This window comes from Aphidius gifuensis, linkage group LG2 (assembly GCF_014905175.1).
Source record: "Aphidius gifuensis isolate YNYX2018 linkage group LG2, ASM1490517v1, whole genome shotgun sequence".
NCBI lineage: Eukaryota > Metazoa > Arthropoda > Insecta > Hymenoptera > Braconidae > Aphidius > Aphidius gifuensis.
In genome coordinates, this window is record NC_057789.1 from 685420 (window position 1) to 705629 (window position 20210).

The 20210-nt window shown below is 24.6% G+C and overlaps 1 protein-coding gene across 1 annotated transcript; it reads right to left on the minus strand.

Annotated features, from left to right (window-relative positions):
• Positions 1-1434: 1434 nt before the first annotated feature.
• Positions 1435-4274, minus strand: LOC122849338 (putative protein TPRXL). Its single transcript, XM_044148030.1, has 6 exons — positions 4168-4274; positions 3613-3786; positions 3379-3531; positions 3132-3293; positions 2462-3041; positions 1435-1446 (listed from the first exon to the last, which is right to left on the minus strand). Exons 2-6 carry the CDS (start codon positions 3756-3758, stop codon positions 1435-1437), a joined length of 1053 nt encoding a protein of 350 aa, XP_044003965.1. The 5' UTR covers positions 3759-3786; positions 4168-4274.
• Between the last annotated feature and the right edge of the window lie 15936 nt (positions 4275-20210).

Here is a 20210-nt window from a genome sequence, read left to right on the forward strand (position 1 = left end):
TTTACACCAATATCTTCAAGTTTATCAACAAAAACAGCAGCATATGATAATTTTTTACCAGCATCTAGACCACCCTTTCTACCATAAATTTGATCATTCACATTATGAATATTATTTTTTTTATTATTATGACCATCATCATCATCATCATCATCGTCATCATCAAAATCATTGTAGTTGAATAAATTCAAATCATCAAAATCATCTGCATCTTCATCATTATCATCATCATTGACTTTACTTTTACCATCAATTGATGTATTGCCACCAACTTTATTAGTTGTTTTTAGTTTTTTCTTTGTAATTTTTTTTTTTACAATTTGTCGTTGTAAATGAAGTGTTACAGTGATACCGTTGGTTGTGATGGTACTGTTGAAATGTTTTTTTTTGTATTTTTTTTTTATTTTAAAAAAAAAGCTCCAGATTTTTTGATAAGCATAAGGTATGCTCATTTGTTGACTCCAAACACTTTCAAATTGATCTGGAAATAATTTCCTCCCCATCTGCCATAAGCTCTGGGTATCATATAAAATATGTTTAAGACCAGGCTTCATAATGGGTGATAGGGGGAAATTCATTCCCTCAACATTTGATAATTGTTTGAAAAAATTTAAAAACAAAAACCATTTAAATTTTATTTTTGTAAAATCCAAATCATTATCAAATAGTTCCATTATTTTTGTATCATCATTTGGTTCTTTTGGTTTAATGTTTCTATAGAATAAATCATCTAAAATTCTTTTTCTTTTTTTTCTATTATAAATTTTTTTTTCCATTTTCAAGTATTTACCAACTCTTGGCCTCGCGTTGCGTGTAATGTTGGTGACAAAATTAGTTGAAAATTGTCTCAGATTCAACTGCATAACTTGAGATCTATAACTTACATTATATAATGGTATTTCAACACCAGCACTCTCTCGTAGTTTCATGTATTCTTCAAATAAATCGTCTATGCAACTTTTTTCTTTTTTCTTTTTTTTTCTATTTTCCAAAACTGTCAGTACTGATAGATATTTATTCAGACATAATTGTTTGTTATTGAGTTTTGATATTTCATCAATTAATTGATTGTCTTTATGTTGTAAGCAAAAATAAAAAAAATACGAAAACTCAATAAACATTTTTGATAACTCGTCAACATCATCTAGGGCTGGACCCGAGACCGAAATAATTTCGTTTTCGTTTCGTTTCGGTTTTTCGAAACAAAACGAAACGAAATTTACCTCTACACTGGCGAAACGAAATCGAAACGAAACTGTGCTTAAATTTCGAATTTTGCCGAAAGTTTCGGCCGAAACGAAATTTCGTTGAAAAATTTAAATGAATGTTTTAAATATTAATTTTAAATTTTATCCGCATTTTATCTCATCTTAATATTTATTAATTAAATTCTACGTATTGACTGTTTTTTCTATCAACTGTTTTTTTTTTCTTTTAACATGACACCTATTTAACGGACAACGACAGCTAGCACATATATTTTGTTTGTCACGTTCATTTGCTTATCTTTAGTTTTGTTTTATATCCAAAATATAAACTATCGTTCGTTAGCAGGTCAGAGCTTGTTTTTTTTTTTTTTTATTTTAGTACGCGTGCAGTGTTCACTGTGAAACGTATATATATTTTTTCATATTCATAAATTAAAAAAAAAAATTACTTTAGTAATAACGTGGTTACTAGTTATATATTAATTGAAAATCAATTAAAATACAACAAATATGTCTGACAAAAGCCGATCATTTTATTTGTATTCTAATTTCTATGTAAATTTTTTTTTTTTTTTAAATGTCTAAAAAAAAAAAAATAAATAAATAAAACAAATAAGTGATGAATAAATACTTCATATAACTAAAAATAGTTTTTTTTTTTTTATTCACAGTAATATTGTTATTGCATATTTTCCAGGCATTATTAATGAACAGACGAAACCAAAAAAAAACCGAAACGAAACGAAACGAAACCGAAACGAAATTAAGATTTTTGACGTCGAAACGAAACGAAATTTTATTTGACGAAACCGAAATCGAAACGAGACGAAAGTCAAATTTTTTGCATTTAACGAAAACGAAACGAAACTTACGAAAATTTCGTATCGTTTCGTTTCGTATCCAGCCCTAACATCATCAATAATTTGATTTTTAATAATTGGATTTTTACAAATCTGATTCAACCCCATCTTGATGCTCCATGTGGAAAAATCATTGCTGTTATCAAACTTTCTTTTTACAGCTGTTGTTTTTTCACCATCATTAATTTTACGTTTAACAGCAGGTTTTTTTTGTTCTTGATCAGCTGGTGTTTCATTATTTTCATCAATATTGTGTCTAACAGCACGTTTTATTGGACGATTTATAACACGTTTTTTATCATTATTGACTTGATTATTATTATTACCATTACTTGATGGTTTATCAATTTTATCTTGATTTTTCAACATCATTTTATTTTTTCTTCTTTCAGCTTGATATGGTCTGTTCATTTTTCTTAATATTCTCTCATCATTTTTGATATTTTCATCAAAATTTTCTTTGTTCATTGAACATTTTTTACTATTTTTAGTACCATGACTATATTTGCTGCAATCATGACATTGACGTTTTCCAACAATTTTTTTATTATTAAAAGATCCAGTACTTTTAATTGTTTGACTATCAATATCACTATTAGTTTTATCATTATTATTGTCACTAAACTGACTTGGAGTCATTGGTGGTGGTATTATTCTACGTGGTACAAAACTTATTGTTGATGATGATGATGATGTTGATGTTTTTTCACTTGATTTTTTTGATGAAGATGTTGTTGATAATTTTTCTGATAATTTATCTGATAATTCATCAACATCTCGGTTGCTTGAACTTGGTAATATAAAATCTGATAATTGTCTTGTTGGTTGTGCTGGTGTTCTTTCGTATAATTGACGTGGTTGTTGTTCGTGTGTATGTCGAGATTGTTGTGTTGATAATCTTCTCGAAGAAGATGATGAAGATGATGATGGTAATAATTGTTGTGCATGTGTTGGTTGTACATAATCACTGGATCTATTAAAATTAATATAAAAATTAAAAATTAATAAATAATCATGTCTATTTATATTTTTAAATTCAATTGAATAAAAAATAATAAAATACCTTGCATGTGATATTCTTGTTCGACGTGTTGATGGTACAACTGGTTGGTTTTGTATTGATAATGATTGTTGTATTGGCTGTGTTGATACTCTTCTTGAAAATGATGAAGACGATGATGGTAATAATTGTTGTGCAGGTGTTGGTTGTGCACAATCATTTGATCTATTAAAATTAATAAAAAATTAAAAATTAATAATCATGTCTATTTATATTTTTAAATTCAATTAAATTAAAAATAATAGAATACCTTTCGCCTGATCTTCTTGATCGTGTTGATGGTACAGTTGGTCGATTTTGTATTGATGATGATTGCTGTATTGGCTGAGTTGATAATCTCCTTGAAGATGATGATGATGATGCCACCACTTGTGCATATGTTGGTTGCTCACAATCATCAGATCTTTAAAAAATTAATATAAAAATAAAAAATTAAGAAATAATTTTTTTTTTTAAATTAATTAAATGAAAAATAATAATATACCTTTCACCTGCTCTTCTTGATCTTGTTGATGTTCGTTGTGGTTGAGACAACCATTCTGCACATCTGTTTATTCTGTGGGAAGAGCGAGAAATGATTTTATTTTCCGTAAAATCATCACTGCTGTTTTCATCACTATCATCTGCCATATTTTTTCACATCAATAGTTTTACGTATCTGCATATCCATAAACAAAAAAAAATATCAATAAATACTTCAATTTATTATCATCATCATTATTATTATTATTATTATTATCAAAATAAAATTAAATCTATTATTTTTATTAATTATTTTATAAATTGCGAATTAAAATAATTTTTTCGCGGTATTTTATCATTATTATTTTTTTTTTTTTTGTGGTTAGATTTACGATATTTTTTAACCCTTTTCAATAAAGAAATAATAATCCAAGTTTTTATTAATAATAATATAAATTTCTACAACTATAATTGTTACAATAATATTAAGTTTATAATATTGATAATAATAATAAAAATATTTTTATTGTATTAAACATTATTATTTTACCATTCACAAATGAGCCTGTATTCTTACCCACGCTATTAATTAAAAATGAAATTGATTCATCCGTGTTATATCAACACAAATATGCATAATTTAATAAAATAAAATGTATTATACTAATTTTAATTTTAATAATAATTATTTAATTTTAAAGATTATTTATTAAATAAAAACTGATTTTACAATCAATTATTTACTCGGTAGCTTTGATTTAGTTTGCAAAAAAACTCGAGGCTTGATCTACAATGCAATGGAAACAATGGAAAGATCGACTCGTCAGCTTAGAATATTCTAGAAAATTATTGAGTAAACGTCTTTTTCATTGGTGCAAACTGTAACGGTTAACTAATTCAACCAATCAAATAATCAGACTCTCTGGTCAAATTTTATATACAGCTTACCCCTTTCCCACTCCCCAATAAACCTTACTCTCATGAAATTAAAATTGATACTTGAGAATGGGATTTGCGTATGTGTCACTGTCGGTAATGAGCATCTCTTGAAATTATAACTTAATTTAATTGTAATATAAAGCCTGTATATACCTACATCTTTTCCTTTATGATCTCATCCAAAGTTTCGTGAATTGAAATAAAAAAATAAATCAACAAATTATTATTGATTACTTTTAAAGTTTCAATTAATTGCCACAAATTTAATTCTAAAATCCTCTCTAATCTTTAAAACTTATCAATTTGTAACAATTGTTTAACTTGTCCAACGATTATAGGACAAAGTTTCGAATTTACAATCTTGTGATTACATTTATATTTATATATTTCGAAAAGTAATTTATCAATTGGTCCAGCAGTATCATTTATTTTTTAAGCCAAAAATAATTATCATGGTTGAATGAAGATGAATGAATAAATATATAAATAAGATGAAAATTGTAAAGAAGAATTGAAAGGGGACAGTATCAGGTGTGGGACACCACAATGTAGCAGGTGGAATTGTCGATGAGAAAATCAACTATGAGAATGAGAAAGATGAAAATGAATAATGAGAGAGAAAGATGGTATTTGAAGGGTTGGTGCTACCATGGTTACTAAATGACGTATTGATTCCTCACTCTACCCAACAAGGCTTCAATTTCTTTTTCACCTCAGCAGAGTATTTTTTTTTTTTTTTAAATTCTTAATTGCTAATTTAATTATTTAGATATATGATTATTATATTTTTTATTCTATTGATTTTAATTTCAAATGAGTTTTTATATTTTTTTTTTTTGACAAAAATTAATGAATAAAATTTCAAATTAACTTGGGATTTTTATCATCACGTTTGCTGATGTCCTAGACAAGCCTAGGATTTTTTAAAAATGTTTTACATGAATTTAAAGTCTTTGTGAGATAAAAAAAAAATATATATATATTTTTTATGTATTAAAATTAGAAAGGCCCTGTCCCCTTTGATGTGAGAATTTTTTTTTCATTTTTTATTTACAAAAAAAGGTCTCGTTTTATAGGGATGTATGCCCTTTTGATAATAATTTTTTTTTACAGATTGAAAAAAGGCTCTTCTTCAATGACATGTGTCTTTTTTTTTTTTTTTTACTAATTTTTAATTAATTATGTCTCATAGAAATAATATTTAAAAATTAGAAATCGAAATTTTTTTTTTTCGATTTAATCTTGAGGTTTTTTGGTGGTTGAGATATTAAATGTATATAGAAAAAAAGTATATCATGAAAATATTATTTTAATAATGTAAAAAAATAAAAATTTTATATTCAATCAAGTGTAAAAAAAAGTTAGTATACATATTTTTTTTATGACTAAAAAATCTCATATTACATATTTTTTTTTGACGTAAAGAAAAACTTGTTTAAAAACTCACAGATATATTTTTTTTTATTTTATTTTTAGAAATTTCATTTCAACTTCTAGTTTTTCCTTTGAAAGTTGAAATGAGACTAGTGTGAGGAAGGCAAAAACATCAGACGTTGGTCTACCTTTTTTTCCTCTTTTTTCTCGTTTATTTTTCTTTATAAATTTTTGATATATTTTAGATGATTGTGTTTATATATATTTTCAATTTTCCGATACACAATTTATGCCTACATCATATACCTTTTCGTCCACTATTTATTTGACATTTTTTTTTTACATTCAAATACACTCAGTATTTTATAAAAAAAAAGAAAAAAATACAAAATAAAGTAATCGTTTTTTTATTTTAAATATATTGAAACATAAATTTTTAAATAAAAAAAAATTTTATATCCAAGTTGACTTGGTTAAATTGATATTGAATTTATATTGGCAGTCAAAGTAGATTTTTGATGTTCAAAAGATTAAAATAAAAACAAAGAATACAATTTAAAAGTATTTAAAAAAAATAAGAAATAAAAAATAGGTAAATAAAAAATAAATAACCCAATAAAAAAAAAAAAGCTCTACAAAAGAAAAAAAAAAAAAGATAAAAAAGAACAAAGGAAAAACGTGAAAATTGTTATGTTTATACTGTCGAATAGTGTTGAATAGATAAAAGCTCTCACATTTCCCGGTCGGGTTAAATGTCTGTCTTCTTTGACTTGGATAATCATAGAGAATAAATTGGTAATAATATTATTATTATGACAACATAAATAATGTCTATGTCGATATATAAATTGTGGCTGTTATCATCAAAGCCATATGGGATTTTTTTTTCATCTCTTTAAAATTATAAACTTGGAATGTGACTATTGTGTTTCATTGCCATTGGTATTTTTATATATAATATATACATTTTTATTTGTTTTTTTTTAAATGAAAATTAAACTGTTGTTGTCTCCATTACGGAGGTGAGATTGGTGCGAAGCTTTTCTCTACCGTGGTATTTGTTTCTCCGGCTTTCTCCACACATTTATCTCGAAATAATATATTCACTTCAATTGGTTTAATAATTGCTGAATGTTTTAGTCAATTATGTATTGATCTTGGTGTCATTTTTAAATTCATCCACCGTGTTATAATTATAATATACCTTCAATTATTTCAAATTATTTGATTTTTAATTATTTTATATGAACAAAATGATGATATAATCACAAAAAATCATATGTGTTTCCATTCTCTACACGTTTATGGAGTTCATTTGCTTTATTCCTATTCTATTTTTTTTTTGAAATACTATATCAATTCAAATGAGGCCTATTCCATCACATTCCATGTTTTTTTTTGGGTCTGTAGAGTCTTTTTTTTGTATAAGGTAAAAGCAGAGGTTTGTGAGCGGTGAATAGGTTTGTGTCCACTTGTGTATTCTTCCATAAACTTTTCCACTTGCCCGTAAAAATTATACAAAACAGTCACAAAACTATTCACTGATCATAAACCCCTACTTTTACCTTAATTAAACATATTTTTAATGTTATTTTCTTCACCAAAGAAATAAGTAATCTCGTGATGTATTATGAGATCTATTAAATTATCAAAATCATTGATTAATTGTCCTGTGTAGAGTGTTGCTGATGATAATACTCGACGATTTATTAAATGTGATTTATTTAAATATATTTCAATTGCTTTATTAAATTGAGATTCTGTTGCATTGACATCTTGACTTATTAATTTTCCAAAATTCATCATTACCAATTTTATAATATCTTTTGGGATTCAAGATCTATCTTCCACTAAAAAAAATACATAAACAATGTCAACAAAAATTTATAATATTTACATAATAACAATATCAAATATTAATATAAAGAAAATTACATTATTAATTATATCATATATATATAAAATATCTTTTCAAGATGAAAAAACGAAAAACAATATAATTATCCAGACCGTTGATTAATTGTCCTTTGTACAGAAAGAGAGAGTACACTGTTGATGATAATACTCGACAATTAATTAGATGAGAATCCTTCGACTTTGATAACCAGAGAATAACTTGACAACATAAATAATGTCTATGTCAATATATATAAATTGTGGCTATTATCATCAAAGCCATTTGATAATAATTTTTTTCTCTCTCAAAAATTACGTTTGATTACCAACTCGAAATGCTTCATCATTGCCATTGGCATTTTCACATTCTCTAAATACATATAATTTTACAAATTTATATACACATGCTGATGGCAATAATTAAATTAAAAATATATATCTATTTTTTTTTTTAAATTTTAATCAATAATAACAATAAAAGCAAAATTCATATCTCATTATAATAACTGTATTTTAATTTGATATAAATTAAATTTTTTATCATATCTACTGTATAATTTTAATAATATAATTAAACTGACATGTTATAATTTTATTCAACCGTTGAATTTATTCTATATATAATTATATATTATATTTAATTTAAATATAAAAATCGAGGCATATTTAATTATCTACAAATCATTCAATTCACGATAAATCAATCAGCAATATTTTTTAATCAATCAAATGTATAATATAATCAATCAATTTTGATTATTATTTATGACTTGTTTATAAATATATAAAGTTAAAAAATATATTAGTAAATTATTTCATTTTGTAAATCAATGAGAAAAAAAAAAAAAAAATTATTTTTTATTTTGATACGACCAGACAGAATGGATGGGCAATCTCATATTTCACTCGAGTATTTCATTTGAGTTTGAAATTGATTGCTCTCTTTTTTTTTTTTTTTTTGTTCACCTCTCTCTCTCTTTTATTTATCTCTTTCTCTTTTCCTCTCTCTTGTTAGGGTCGCGAAGGAAGAAGAACAAGAGTAGGAGAATTATTTACAGGTTTTTTTGTTATTTTATAAATTTTTTATTTTTTGGTTAAGGGGAAAATCGAAATAGATTGTGAGGAGGGTTTTTTTTTTCGAGGGGTGGTTTTACTACCATCCAAGAATGCAAGAATATATTCAAAATGGAAATGAACGTATATTTCCAGAACAAATATTTACACGAAGGGGTTGGTAAATTTTACTAGGAAAAAAAAAAAAAAAAATAACGCGAAAATGTGTTTTCTGTTTGATTTGCGACTATATTTTTCTTTCCAGCTCAACGAATTTTTTGCACAACTCCCAGAAAAGTGGGTGGTACTTTCTTTTTATTTTATTTTTAATTTATGTATTTTTAATTTAATTTTTTTTTATGCTCAAACAATTTTTGTGCATTGGGATTCACTGGAATGCTTTTTTTTTTATTTAAAAAAAAAATATAAATAACAAAAATTTACCCCTTTATATATTTGTGGCTTCTGTATTTATTTTATTTTATTTTTTTTTAATTCTTATTTTATTTTTTTTCTCTTTGATCTTGTTTATTAAAATCACGTACGACTAATCAAAAAAAAAATTTCTATAATCAATACATCATTGTTCAGCTCCAATTAATAATAAAAATTCATTTTTTTTTTTTTTTTTGTATTTTAATAATGTCTTTTAAAGATTTACTTTTTCTCATTTTTTTTTGCTTAAATAAGTATTTAAATTTTTTTTTAGCAAGTCATTTGAATTTTTTATTTAGTTGGGAAAAAAAAATATTAAATAAATTCAAAGAGCGTAGAATACCTTGTTAAATATATTTTTTTTTCTTCTTTAATAAGTTGTAATAATTCCTATGAAAATAAAATATAAAATTGAAATAAAAATTGTTGTTTTATCAAATTAATATTGTACAATTTTTTTCAATTGAATATTTTTTAAAACTTTGTAAATAAACATTATGATTTTTTTTTCATTTCTTTAAAAACTATAAATAATTGCCATTTGCATTTTTATATATATAATATATGCTTTATAAATATACATTTTTAATTTTTTTTTCAAATGAAAATTAAACTGTTGTTGTCTCCACTACGGAGGTGCAATTGGTGCGAAGCTTTTCTCTACCGTAGTATTTGTTTCCCCGACTTTCTCCACACATTTATCTCGAAATAATATATTCACCTCAATAGGTTTTATAATTGCTGAATGTTTGAGTATTGATCTTGGTGTCATTTCTAAATTCATCCACCCTGCAATAATTACAATATACCATCAATTATCGTAAATTAATTTAGAAAAAAAATGATGACATTCGCAAAAAATTACATGTGTTTCATTCCTTTGTCAAGTTAATAATTTGGTTTTCTCATCTGATTGTTTATTGATAATTCTCATGATGGTTTGCTATCTTTTTTGTGGTTCCAGGATTGTTTTGTTTTTTCTACATAAGGTAAAAGCAAGGGTTTATGAGCGGTGAATAGGTTTGTGGACACTTTTGTATTTTTCCATAAACCTTTCTACTTGCCCGTACAAATTATATAAAACAGTCACAAAACTATTCACTGATCATAAACCCCCACTTTTGCCTTCATTAAACATATTTTCAATGTTATTTTCTTTACCAAAGAAATAAGTGTTATAGTGTTATGAGATCTATTATAAATTATTAAAATCATTGATTAATTGTTCAGTGTAAAGTGTTGCTGATGATAATACTCGACGATTTATTAAACATGATTTATTTAAATATATTTTAATTGCTTTATTAAATTGAGATTCTGTTGCATTGACATCTTGACTTATTAATTTTCCAAAATTCATCTTTACCAATTCTAACAATTGAATATTTTTTTTTATTTCACATATTTTTTATAACTTTGTAAATAAACTAAAAGATGCATATCAACTGAGATTTTTTTTAAAAGATAATATTTCAAAAACGAAAAAAAAAAAAAAACATAACTGAAATTCATCTGCTTAAATATTCATGCAAATATTTTAAGCAGCTAGCTTATGCCGAGTTATACTTGCTTAAATATATAAAAAAAAAAAAAAAAATTGTAGAAACTAAAAATGTAAAGTGTGCATATAAAATTCTCTCGAGAAAAGATCCACTTCCGAGCACATGAAAATCCTTTGGCCAGTATAAACTTGTATTCTTCATCAAAACTCTCTTTTATTTATTCATTTTTATTTTGTAATTTTATTTTTCATATTTTTTTTTTGCCTCAATCTTTATCTCTCTTTTTCTCGACTTCCGGAAAACAGTTATATGAAAAACGTAAAGCTTATCCATTTTAAAGCTCAACCATATAATAAAAAGTAAATAAAAAAAATTAGAAAGTTTTATTTTTTTATATTTGGCTTATTTTTTGACCATCAAAATAAAATGTCATACTTAGTTTTGGTTATATCATCAAACTTTTGATTATTTTTTTTTTTTTGCTTTTTTTTATTACTAGACAGTAGGATGCTTGTACAATAAACATTGAATCAACTTTTCTCATCATTTTTAACGTCTCAATAAATATGTTATAATAAATTTAAAATTTTTATAATTTTATATTTTTGTAATTAAAGTAAACTCAAATAAATGGACTTTAAAATTTATTTTTATATTAAAAAATATAATTTTTTTTCTCATTATTATTTCCTTTTTTTTATGGTTACATTTTTTTTTTTTTTTTAAGAAGGAAATTTGCTCATGAATAAGCAAAATAGCAAACATGTATTTTTTTTTTTTTTTAAGCTCAATTTATTTTTTTTCTTTTCATTTAATGACGTCAAAAAATTTTTAATAAATAAATTAATAATAAAAAATGTCAATAGAAATAGGAAGAATAAATTGGTTTTTATTTTTGATAAATTTAATTTTAGTAAAAGATAAAATTATTTTCAATTAAACTGCAATTAAATTTAAGTGGTAGAATGAAAAGAAGAAAAATTTAAAAGCTTAATCTCAAAATTTATGTTTGAGCTAATCTCCCCTACCCCCTTCCTTGACCCTTCTCCTTCTCCCCCTTTTTTGTTTTTTTTTTATTAGATTGACAAATGTTAAAACTAAAAATAATATTTATCAAGATTAATTTTGCAAAATAATTGATAAATTTATTTCTACAATTTTGTAAATTGAAAAAGTTTTTATATATAACTTAGTTCATTTAATTATCAACTTTTGTTTTTATTTTTTTGCTTTTATATAATTTTTTAATTATAGTTTTTCATATTATTTTATTTATTATTCACATAAAAATATAAAATCAGTGAGATTCATTGTCAAAATTATCTTCGTGTGAACATTATCAGGGGTAAATAATTAATCAAGTTTTTGAATTAGTGGAGATGGGATAGATTTGTTGGGAATGAGGAAAATGTAAATTTCTATATTAAATTATATTTGTAATTATTTAAGAAGAATTATGAATAAGTATTTTATTGATTTAAAATAATTACATTATTCACATGTTGATATTAAATTACAGCTGTCTCAATTAATTTATAAAAATATGAAATTTATTTTCAGGAACATCTCTAGAGGTAATTAATTATTGAAAAGAAAAATATATATTATTAATTTAATTGATTGTATTTTTGTTTACAGGAAAAAACAATTGTTCCTTCATCAAAATCATTATTTCCTGATACCGATTGGATTATTGGTAATCACTCGGATGAATTGACACCTTGGATACCATGGCGCTGAAATTAGCGTCAAAGTTAGCGTCCAGAAATTAAAAGTACAGGGAACATAGGGGTTTTTTTGGGCCCGGCCCTTATCTTTTTAATCAACTATTATTAAAATAGAGCTATCCTCGTAATTTTTTTTTTATTAAATTGTTTAAGATGTAAGCTAGTATAGGAAAAAAAATGGGAATTTTTGAAATGGTCAAAGGGGGGTAGGGGGTGGATTTTAATTATTTTTATTTTTTTTGTCTATGATGGGGTTGAGCCATCCTCGTATTTTTTTTTCATTAAATTGTCTAGGATCTAAGCTAATTGAGAAAAAAAAATTATATATTTTGAAATGGTCAAAAGGAGGTAGGGGGTGGATTTTAACTATTTTTATTTTTTTTGTCTATGATGGGGTTGAGCCACCCTTGTAATTTTTTTTCCTAAACTAGCTTACAATAATACCAAATGATTTATCAATTAAACAGCCTCATTTATATTTTCAAAATGAATGATTTAAATAATTTAATTTGAAGTGATGAAGCATTTATTATATTTGAAATATAAATACATAAATATATCGAGCAATTAAATACTCGTAAAATATATATAAAACAGTTGATGTCATTGAGAATGATGAGTAATGACTGTTACAATTATTAAACAATTAATCATGGTGTTGGCATTTGACACTTGTGGCATTTTAAATCACTGTATGAGTTTTGACCGTGACACCAAAATTGCGGATTCATGAAAAACAATATCTATATATTTATAAAACCCACAGCAATCTACTCTTTCCTATATCTGGATGCATCATTCACTAAATATATATCTATATCTATTTTATATCAAATCGATAATGCAGTTGGGTGATCCATCGTACATACAGTTTTCAGTTCAATAGCTAAATAAAATGTCTACAACGAGAGTTATATGTATTTTTGTCTACCATCATTGCACATATATAAATAGAAAAAAATATAAATAAAAAAAAAAACCGACAAATCGAATTCTCTAATGGCCAAGAGCTTTGCTTCGTTACTAACATTGTGTTAAGCCACCAAATTCGTAACCAACTCATCCATGAATATCCACGAATTTACATTTTAAACATTACTTTTACAAAAAAAAAAAAAAAACAAAAAAACAAAATCCCAGATGTTGTAATGTAAAATTTGAATAATACAAAAAAAAAAAAAAACATATATAAAAAGTATTTGAAAATATATACATATAAAATATTTTTTTTTACTGCCAACAGGTGTTGAAGGATATTTCTAATGGGCCGGTTAATAAAAAAAAAAAAAAAAAATGCCTAGGGCATTATTTTTAAATGTGTCTCACAATGTGCAAGTAGATATAGCCGTATCATGTCAGCCAGTGTTAAACTCACACGGGACACTGAGATTCAAAGAATCATTTGAACGAGAAACAGCAGGAAGAGAGTTATATAAAAAAGTTCAAGAGCAAGAGAGAAGAATGGATTGTGAATTGCACAAGTTGTGGGTGTGGTGTAACCAGCAAGTGGTAAGAAGAGTACATAGTGCAACTGCGATGGAAAATTGAAAAAGAAAAGAAAATATATAAAAGTAAGGGTTGAGATGGTTAGGGTCACGAATTACTGTCTACTACTACTATTTTTATTTTATTTTTTTTATTTTAAATGTCTCTATTTATTTTATATGCTAATACATAACTATAAAATTCTATTTATCTATTTTTAATTTAAAGCAAAAGACGAAATACACTGAATGTATATCAAAATGAGACACAAAATGTCGAATATGTGTGCATGTGGCGCGTGCCTGCATATATATACTTCCTTCCTTCCTTATTTTTACAAGCTTCCTTTTGAGTTAGATTACTCAATTCAACTTTGAAGAAATGCCAATAATGAAAATTTAATAATATCATTTGTATACATCCCTTATTTTAACTTGTGTCTTCAAATAAATAAGTTGAAAAAAAAAAAAAAAATAAATAAGCTTTTGTGTGTCTTTGAATTTAACTTAAAAATGTAAGAGCTTTAAAAAAAATCTGTTTCAAAGATAAAAAAAAAGCTTTATCTCTAAATGTTTCTTTTTTTTTTCTTTCCTGTGACAATTGTGTTTCTTGTTATTTTTTTTTTTTTATTCTTTCTTTCGTTGTTTAAATAAGGGAAATAAAATTAAAATTTTAAAAGCGTATATTTTTAATTTTTTTACATAAAGAGGGAAGTAAAAATGTATATGTATAGGATTATGTATTATTTTAATTTATTATGATAATGTTTTACAGTTGAACATTATTTTTTTTATCGATTTTTATAGTGCTATTGAGCTACATAGTACTATTTAGTGCTAAATAGTACTATGTAATACTATTACAGTACTATAATTGTACTATACAGTGCTAAATAGTACTAAATAGGGTTACATAAAACTTTAAAGTACTCCAAAGTACTATGCAGTGCTTAAAAAAAATTATATCATCTTAATATAGTGCTATGTAGTACTAAAATAGTGTTTTACACTGTTAGTTAATTTTTTTTATTCATCTTTATGGTGTTACATAAAAGTACATAGTACTATTAAGTACTAAATAATATTTTATAATACTATTACAGCTTTTTATAGTCTTATGTAAAATTATACACTCGTACATAAGACTATACAATACCAAAAAAACCATATAATGCTATTTAAAAAAAAAAAAACAAAATGTCCCGAATATTTTATCTATCTTTTTTCACTCTAAATACAATAATAACATTTGCACTATTTTTTTCCATCAACAATTCTTTTAAAAAAATAAAATTAAAAAAAAATACAATTTATATTTTAAATAGAAAATTTTTCAATTTAATAATTTAAATAAAAAAAGAAAAAAAAGTTTAATTAAAAATAAATTAAATTTATAATATAAATATTTAATTTAATTTCAATTTAATTATATTATTATTATTTTTATGATTTATATAAAATATAATAATAAATGTTTTTTTTTTTTTGGTCGCGTGCTAGTCGCGTGCCATGGGCGGGTCTAAATGTATTTTTTTTTCTTTCTCTTTCTCACCACTCTCTGGGTAAAACTCCTCATTTATCCCCTCTAAATTTTCCGTCTACATACTGCACACAACGATGTGTCTCCAACGCGTCGATTTTCCTCCTATAAACCCCTTCTATTTCCTCGTGCATTACTTCTGCGCCCTTGTTGGTTATTGATTCCCTCAGGTGGCCAACCCCCTCGACTAGAATTTTCTATACCCACTCGTCTCATTTACTATCTTTCTTACTCATTTTATTTATATATGTATATTTATCTTTGTCATTTTATCATCTACATTTTGCTGGTTCGAGGCCAAGAAACTGAGAGAAATGTGAGTGACGAGACTTCGTGAACCAACAACTCGATTTAATTTTCCATTTTCCTTAGTGATTTTTATTTTATTTTTTATTCATTTTCTTTAGTTTGAAATGGGAATGAGAAATGTTGATTTTGATGATTGAAATTGGTTTGCTTGGACGATGAAGAGGGACAAGGGGTGAAGTAGAAATTGAAGGAGGTGGAGGAGAAGGACGACGAGGAGGTGATACTCGTTCAGTTGGAAAATAAAAAATAAAAAAAAAAAAAAGGGGAAACATGCCTGAGGGTTCAACAGAAGAATGAAAATGTACTTGAGGTACGTACCTACAGGATTCGGGACAAAGATGATAAGAAAATAAAAAAACATGTAGTTCGTTTAAATTTTTGTTTTTTTATTTATTCTTTTTTTAGTCCCTCGAGATATGCACGTATTGTGGCTTTAATAAAATTCTTCTTTTCTGCATGGAGTATTCAGGCTTGTTATTGCATTTTGTTCAGCATTGGATACGTAAAGTGCAGAAAATAAAAAAGAAATTTAATTATTACTTTGTGTTCTATTGAGAGTGTATTTTATTTTTTTTTTAAATAATTTTTTTTACTTTTTTTTCCAATCTAAATTCACTTTAACAAAAAAAAAAAGTACATTTTGCATTGTGTCAATATTTTTGAGCTTAATTAAATTTGTTTTTTTATTATTTTTTTATTTCACGTTAAATTAGATATAAATTTGTTTTTTTAGATTATTTTTTTTACTGATGATAAATGGGATAAGTCAGAAGGATTTTTTTATTATTTTTATTTTATGGAAGCAATCAAGATAATGTCCAAGAAAATAAAATATCAACCAGTGAGTAAGATGACCCTAAAAAAGCTTCATTTTTTTTTATGCGAATATTTCTTGATACATCAAAAGCACTCAAATATTAAAAAAAAAAATACAACAACGATATTATTTAAAAAAAGCAAAAAATTCTTTCACGTTAATTAATATTTTAAAACAAAAGCGTACAGTAGAATTTAAAAAGTACAAAAAATAATATTATATTAAAAAAGTAATTAAAAATAATAAATACAAAAAAAAAATTTGTTAAACAGAAATAAATTAAATTATATCTGATAAAATGAAATAAAAAAAAAAAAAGATAAAAGAGATATAAGAGAGAATTTTTTATTAAATAAAAAAAAAATATAAAGTTAAAATTGACGTTAAAAATTTATGATAAAAAAAATAAAAAAATAAATTGATAAAAATTAGGATTAAGAAAATAAATATATATAAAAAAAGGGTTTTAAGAAAGTACATGTAATAAAATATAAAATATGCAAGTGTGTGTCAGAGGCGGAGCAAAAAATATAATGAAATTGTGAAAAATAAAAATGAAAGAAAAAAAAATAAAAATAGGGGCACTGGATTATGAGAGAGGAATGAGAGGAGTAATATTGCGCGCGTCGGAGGGTTCCTCTGACACCGATGATAAAAAAATAGGGGGGCATTCAAAAAGAAGGGGTGAATTTGTGATATTCCTCCTCGTCTATTATTTTCCTCCTCATTTTCTCCTCTTTTTCCTGTCTCTCCTTCTCTCCTTCTCTCCTTTTCTTTCTCTCTCAGCTCTCTTCTTGTCCCAAGTAAAGGAATATTGCCTTGAGCTTTATGGCTCTTAGAGGACATGGACTTTTACGATTATTAATCCCTATATTTTTTTTTCTCTACATATACATTTCACCTTTTTCTCAATATTACAAATTTATTTTTATACTTTTTTTTCTTTTTTTTTCATTTTACTTGTCGACTTTTCATACCCATACATTGCAACTCTATCAATAAATTTATTTTTTCCAATTTTCCAGACAAAAAAAATAAAATAAAATAAATAAACAATATAAAAAAAATAAAAAAAATAAAAAAAAACATAAAATAGCGAGTCACGTAAATCCAATTTGAATTTAACAAAAGCAAAAAGCAATTTATTCGACGATTGTATTTTTATTTTATATATTCTTTTTTTTTTATTCAGTTTTTTGTTTTAATTTAATTTTTTTTTTTTTCATCGTGCAAATAGGAAAATCGATTTTTTATGTTATTAAATTTGATATGTGTGTGTGTGTGTTGGCTTCTTGTTTTTCGGTTTGAGCTCATTCATGAATTACCATTTCAAATTTTATTGCGTCGTGGGTCGTTTTAAAAAAATATATATATTTATATGATCAAGTTGGAGGGGTTTAAAATTCACTGGTTTTTTATATTATTACTGGTGTCATTTTTACATTTTTGTTTTTTTTATTTGTAGTATCCAAAAATGGATTGAATTTACTGGTTTTTTTATGATTTACGAGGACATTACACCTGCAACATCGTCTGTATTATTTTTTTATTATACACCTCAATTTTATCATCAACAAAATGGGTCCTAGCAACTATATATCCGTTAAACTCATCTCTTTATATTTATTTTTTCTCATCCCTATTGTATATACGCAACCAACAACCCCAAACTCGTAATAACAATCTCGTTCATTTGATGAAGGATCACTCTGTCAAAATTGATTAATTTCAATAGAGTATATCAATTTTATTTCATATATATATTTTTATAAATAAATAATATATATAGGTTTTTTGTTTTAATGAAAAATTGATATATAAATTAAATAAATATATATTTGTATTTATTTATTATTATTGTTTATTTATTTCTTCATAAATTTTATGTTATCAGCTTGAGGAATATAAATATCTTTTTTTTTTTATTCTTTCAACTGGATATATTTTTTTTCTTGTTTAATTATTGATTTATCAATAGACTATTATTTCATGTATTAGAAATTTATATTTACCATGGAATGAAAAAATTATTAAAAATACTAAAAATATTTGTTATGAACTCTGTTGTAAAAATATTTATTTTTTGATGATGAATATAATTTTACATTGATTTAAAAAATAAATAAAATTATTTTTAAAGTTTGTATGTTATTTTTTTTTTGTGATGATAAAGTAAATAATCATCATATGATAGATAGATTTGTTATATAGAGTGTGTAATCAAATTAAATTGGTATTATTTAAAAATATATTTAAAAGATAATTAATCAAAATATATACAGTGTAAATTGTTCAGGTAAATGTAGCTTAAAGGTCTCTTGATTTTTAATCATGATATAAAAATTCTCCATGCTGTGCTATTGATCAATAAAAATATATGTATACTATTCAGTTCAATATTTCATAATTTTAAAATACCGTTTTGCTGAAAGAATTCTCCAAGCATTTGTCAATGAAAAAAAAAAAAAAAATGATTTGTATTCGGGGTGTCCAAGGCAGATATTTCCTGGCATAGACCAAGTGCGTAGTTCACATGCTCTATGCTAGATTATATTTGCTCCAAACACCAGTATAAGGCATTATGTAAACTACTACTAAAATATAATATTGAAACTAACTACCGAGTAATATTATTATTATAGCTTTACCAAAATTATTGTGGACGTATTTGAACTCGAGACCACAAGCACTGTAGGCAGGGCTCTTTCCAACTTAACCATCATGTCTCTCGACAAAAAGATAAAAAAAATAATTATACTTTATTATTGATTTAAAAAAAAATTCAACTTAAATTTAAATTACTCATTATGTCATTGCGTTTACTCTTGTAAATATAAAAAATAATATATACCTACTTGAAAATAATATATAAATATAATATATAATCAATTCAAATTTTTTCCAAATCATATGATAAATAGATTTTTTATAGAGTGTGTAATTAAATTAAATTGGTATTATTAAGAAATATATATTTGAAAGATAATTAATCAAAATATATAGAGTGTAAATGGTCTAGGTAAATGTAGTTTAAAGGTCTCTTGATCTTTAATCATGATATACCTATACAAATTCTCCACAGTGTGCTATTAATCAATAAAAATATGACTTTATAAGGATAGGTTACGTCTTGGGGCTACTTAAATTATACCAGGTTCTAAATACATAAATTTATAAATATTTTAGACAGAAAAAAAAATCAACAATAATTATATATTGTTGTGTTACTAATAAGAGCTGAGCTTATCTCAAAAATTAACGCAAAAAAAAAAAAAGGATTTAGAGCTTTTTAATTTTAAAGATTTGTCATTTCTTAATTACAGCCAAGCTTAACTTTCATGGATTAAATTTTTATTTTTAAGAAATATTGATAAAAAGTTATTAATTAATAAAAATCCATGGAGATGAGAATTTTTTCTCGTGAAAAATAAAACGACAATATTAAAAAGGCTTATCTTTGAGGACATAGGTATTTTTTATTTTAATATCCAAGACACGAACCCTTCTGTCATGTATTTTGTTTGAAAAAAAAAATCATCCCCAA

Bases quoted from the DNA above. Each gene is read 5' to 3' on its own strand.
- LOC122849338 (XM_044148030.1), bottom strand. From the start codon at position 3,758: ATGGCAGATGATAGTGATGAAAACAGCAGTGATGATTTTACGGAAAAT. The intron at 3,532-3,612 runs GTATATTATTAT...AATTTTTTAAAG, and splicing joins TCAAGAAGAGCAGGTGAAAG to ATCTGATGATTGTGAGCAAC. The intron at 3,042-3,131 runs GTATTTTATTAT...TAATTTTAATAG, and splicing joins ACAAGAATATCACATGCAAG to ATCCAGTGATTATGTACAAC.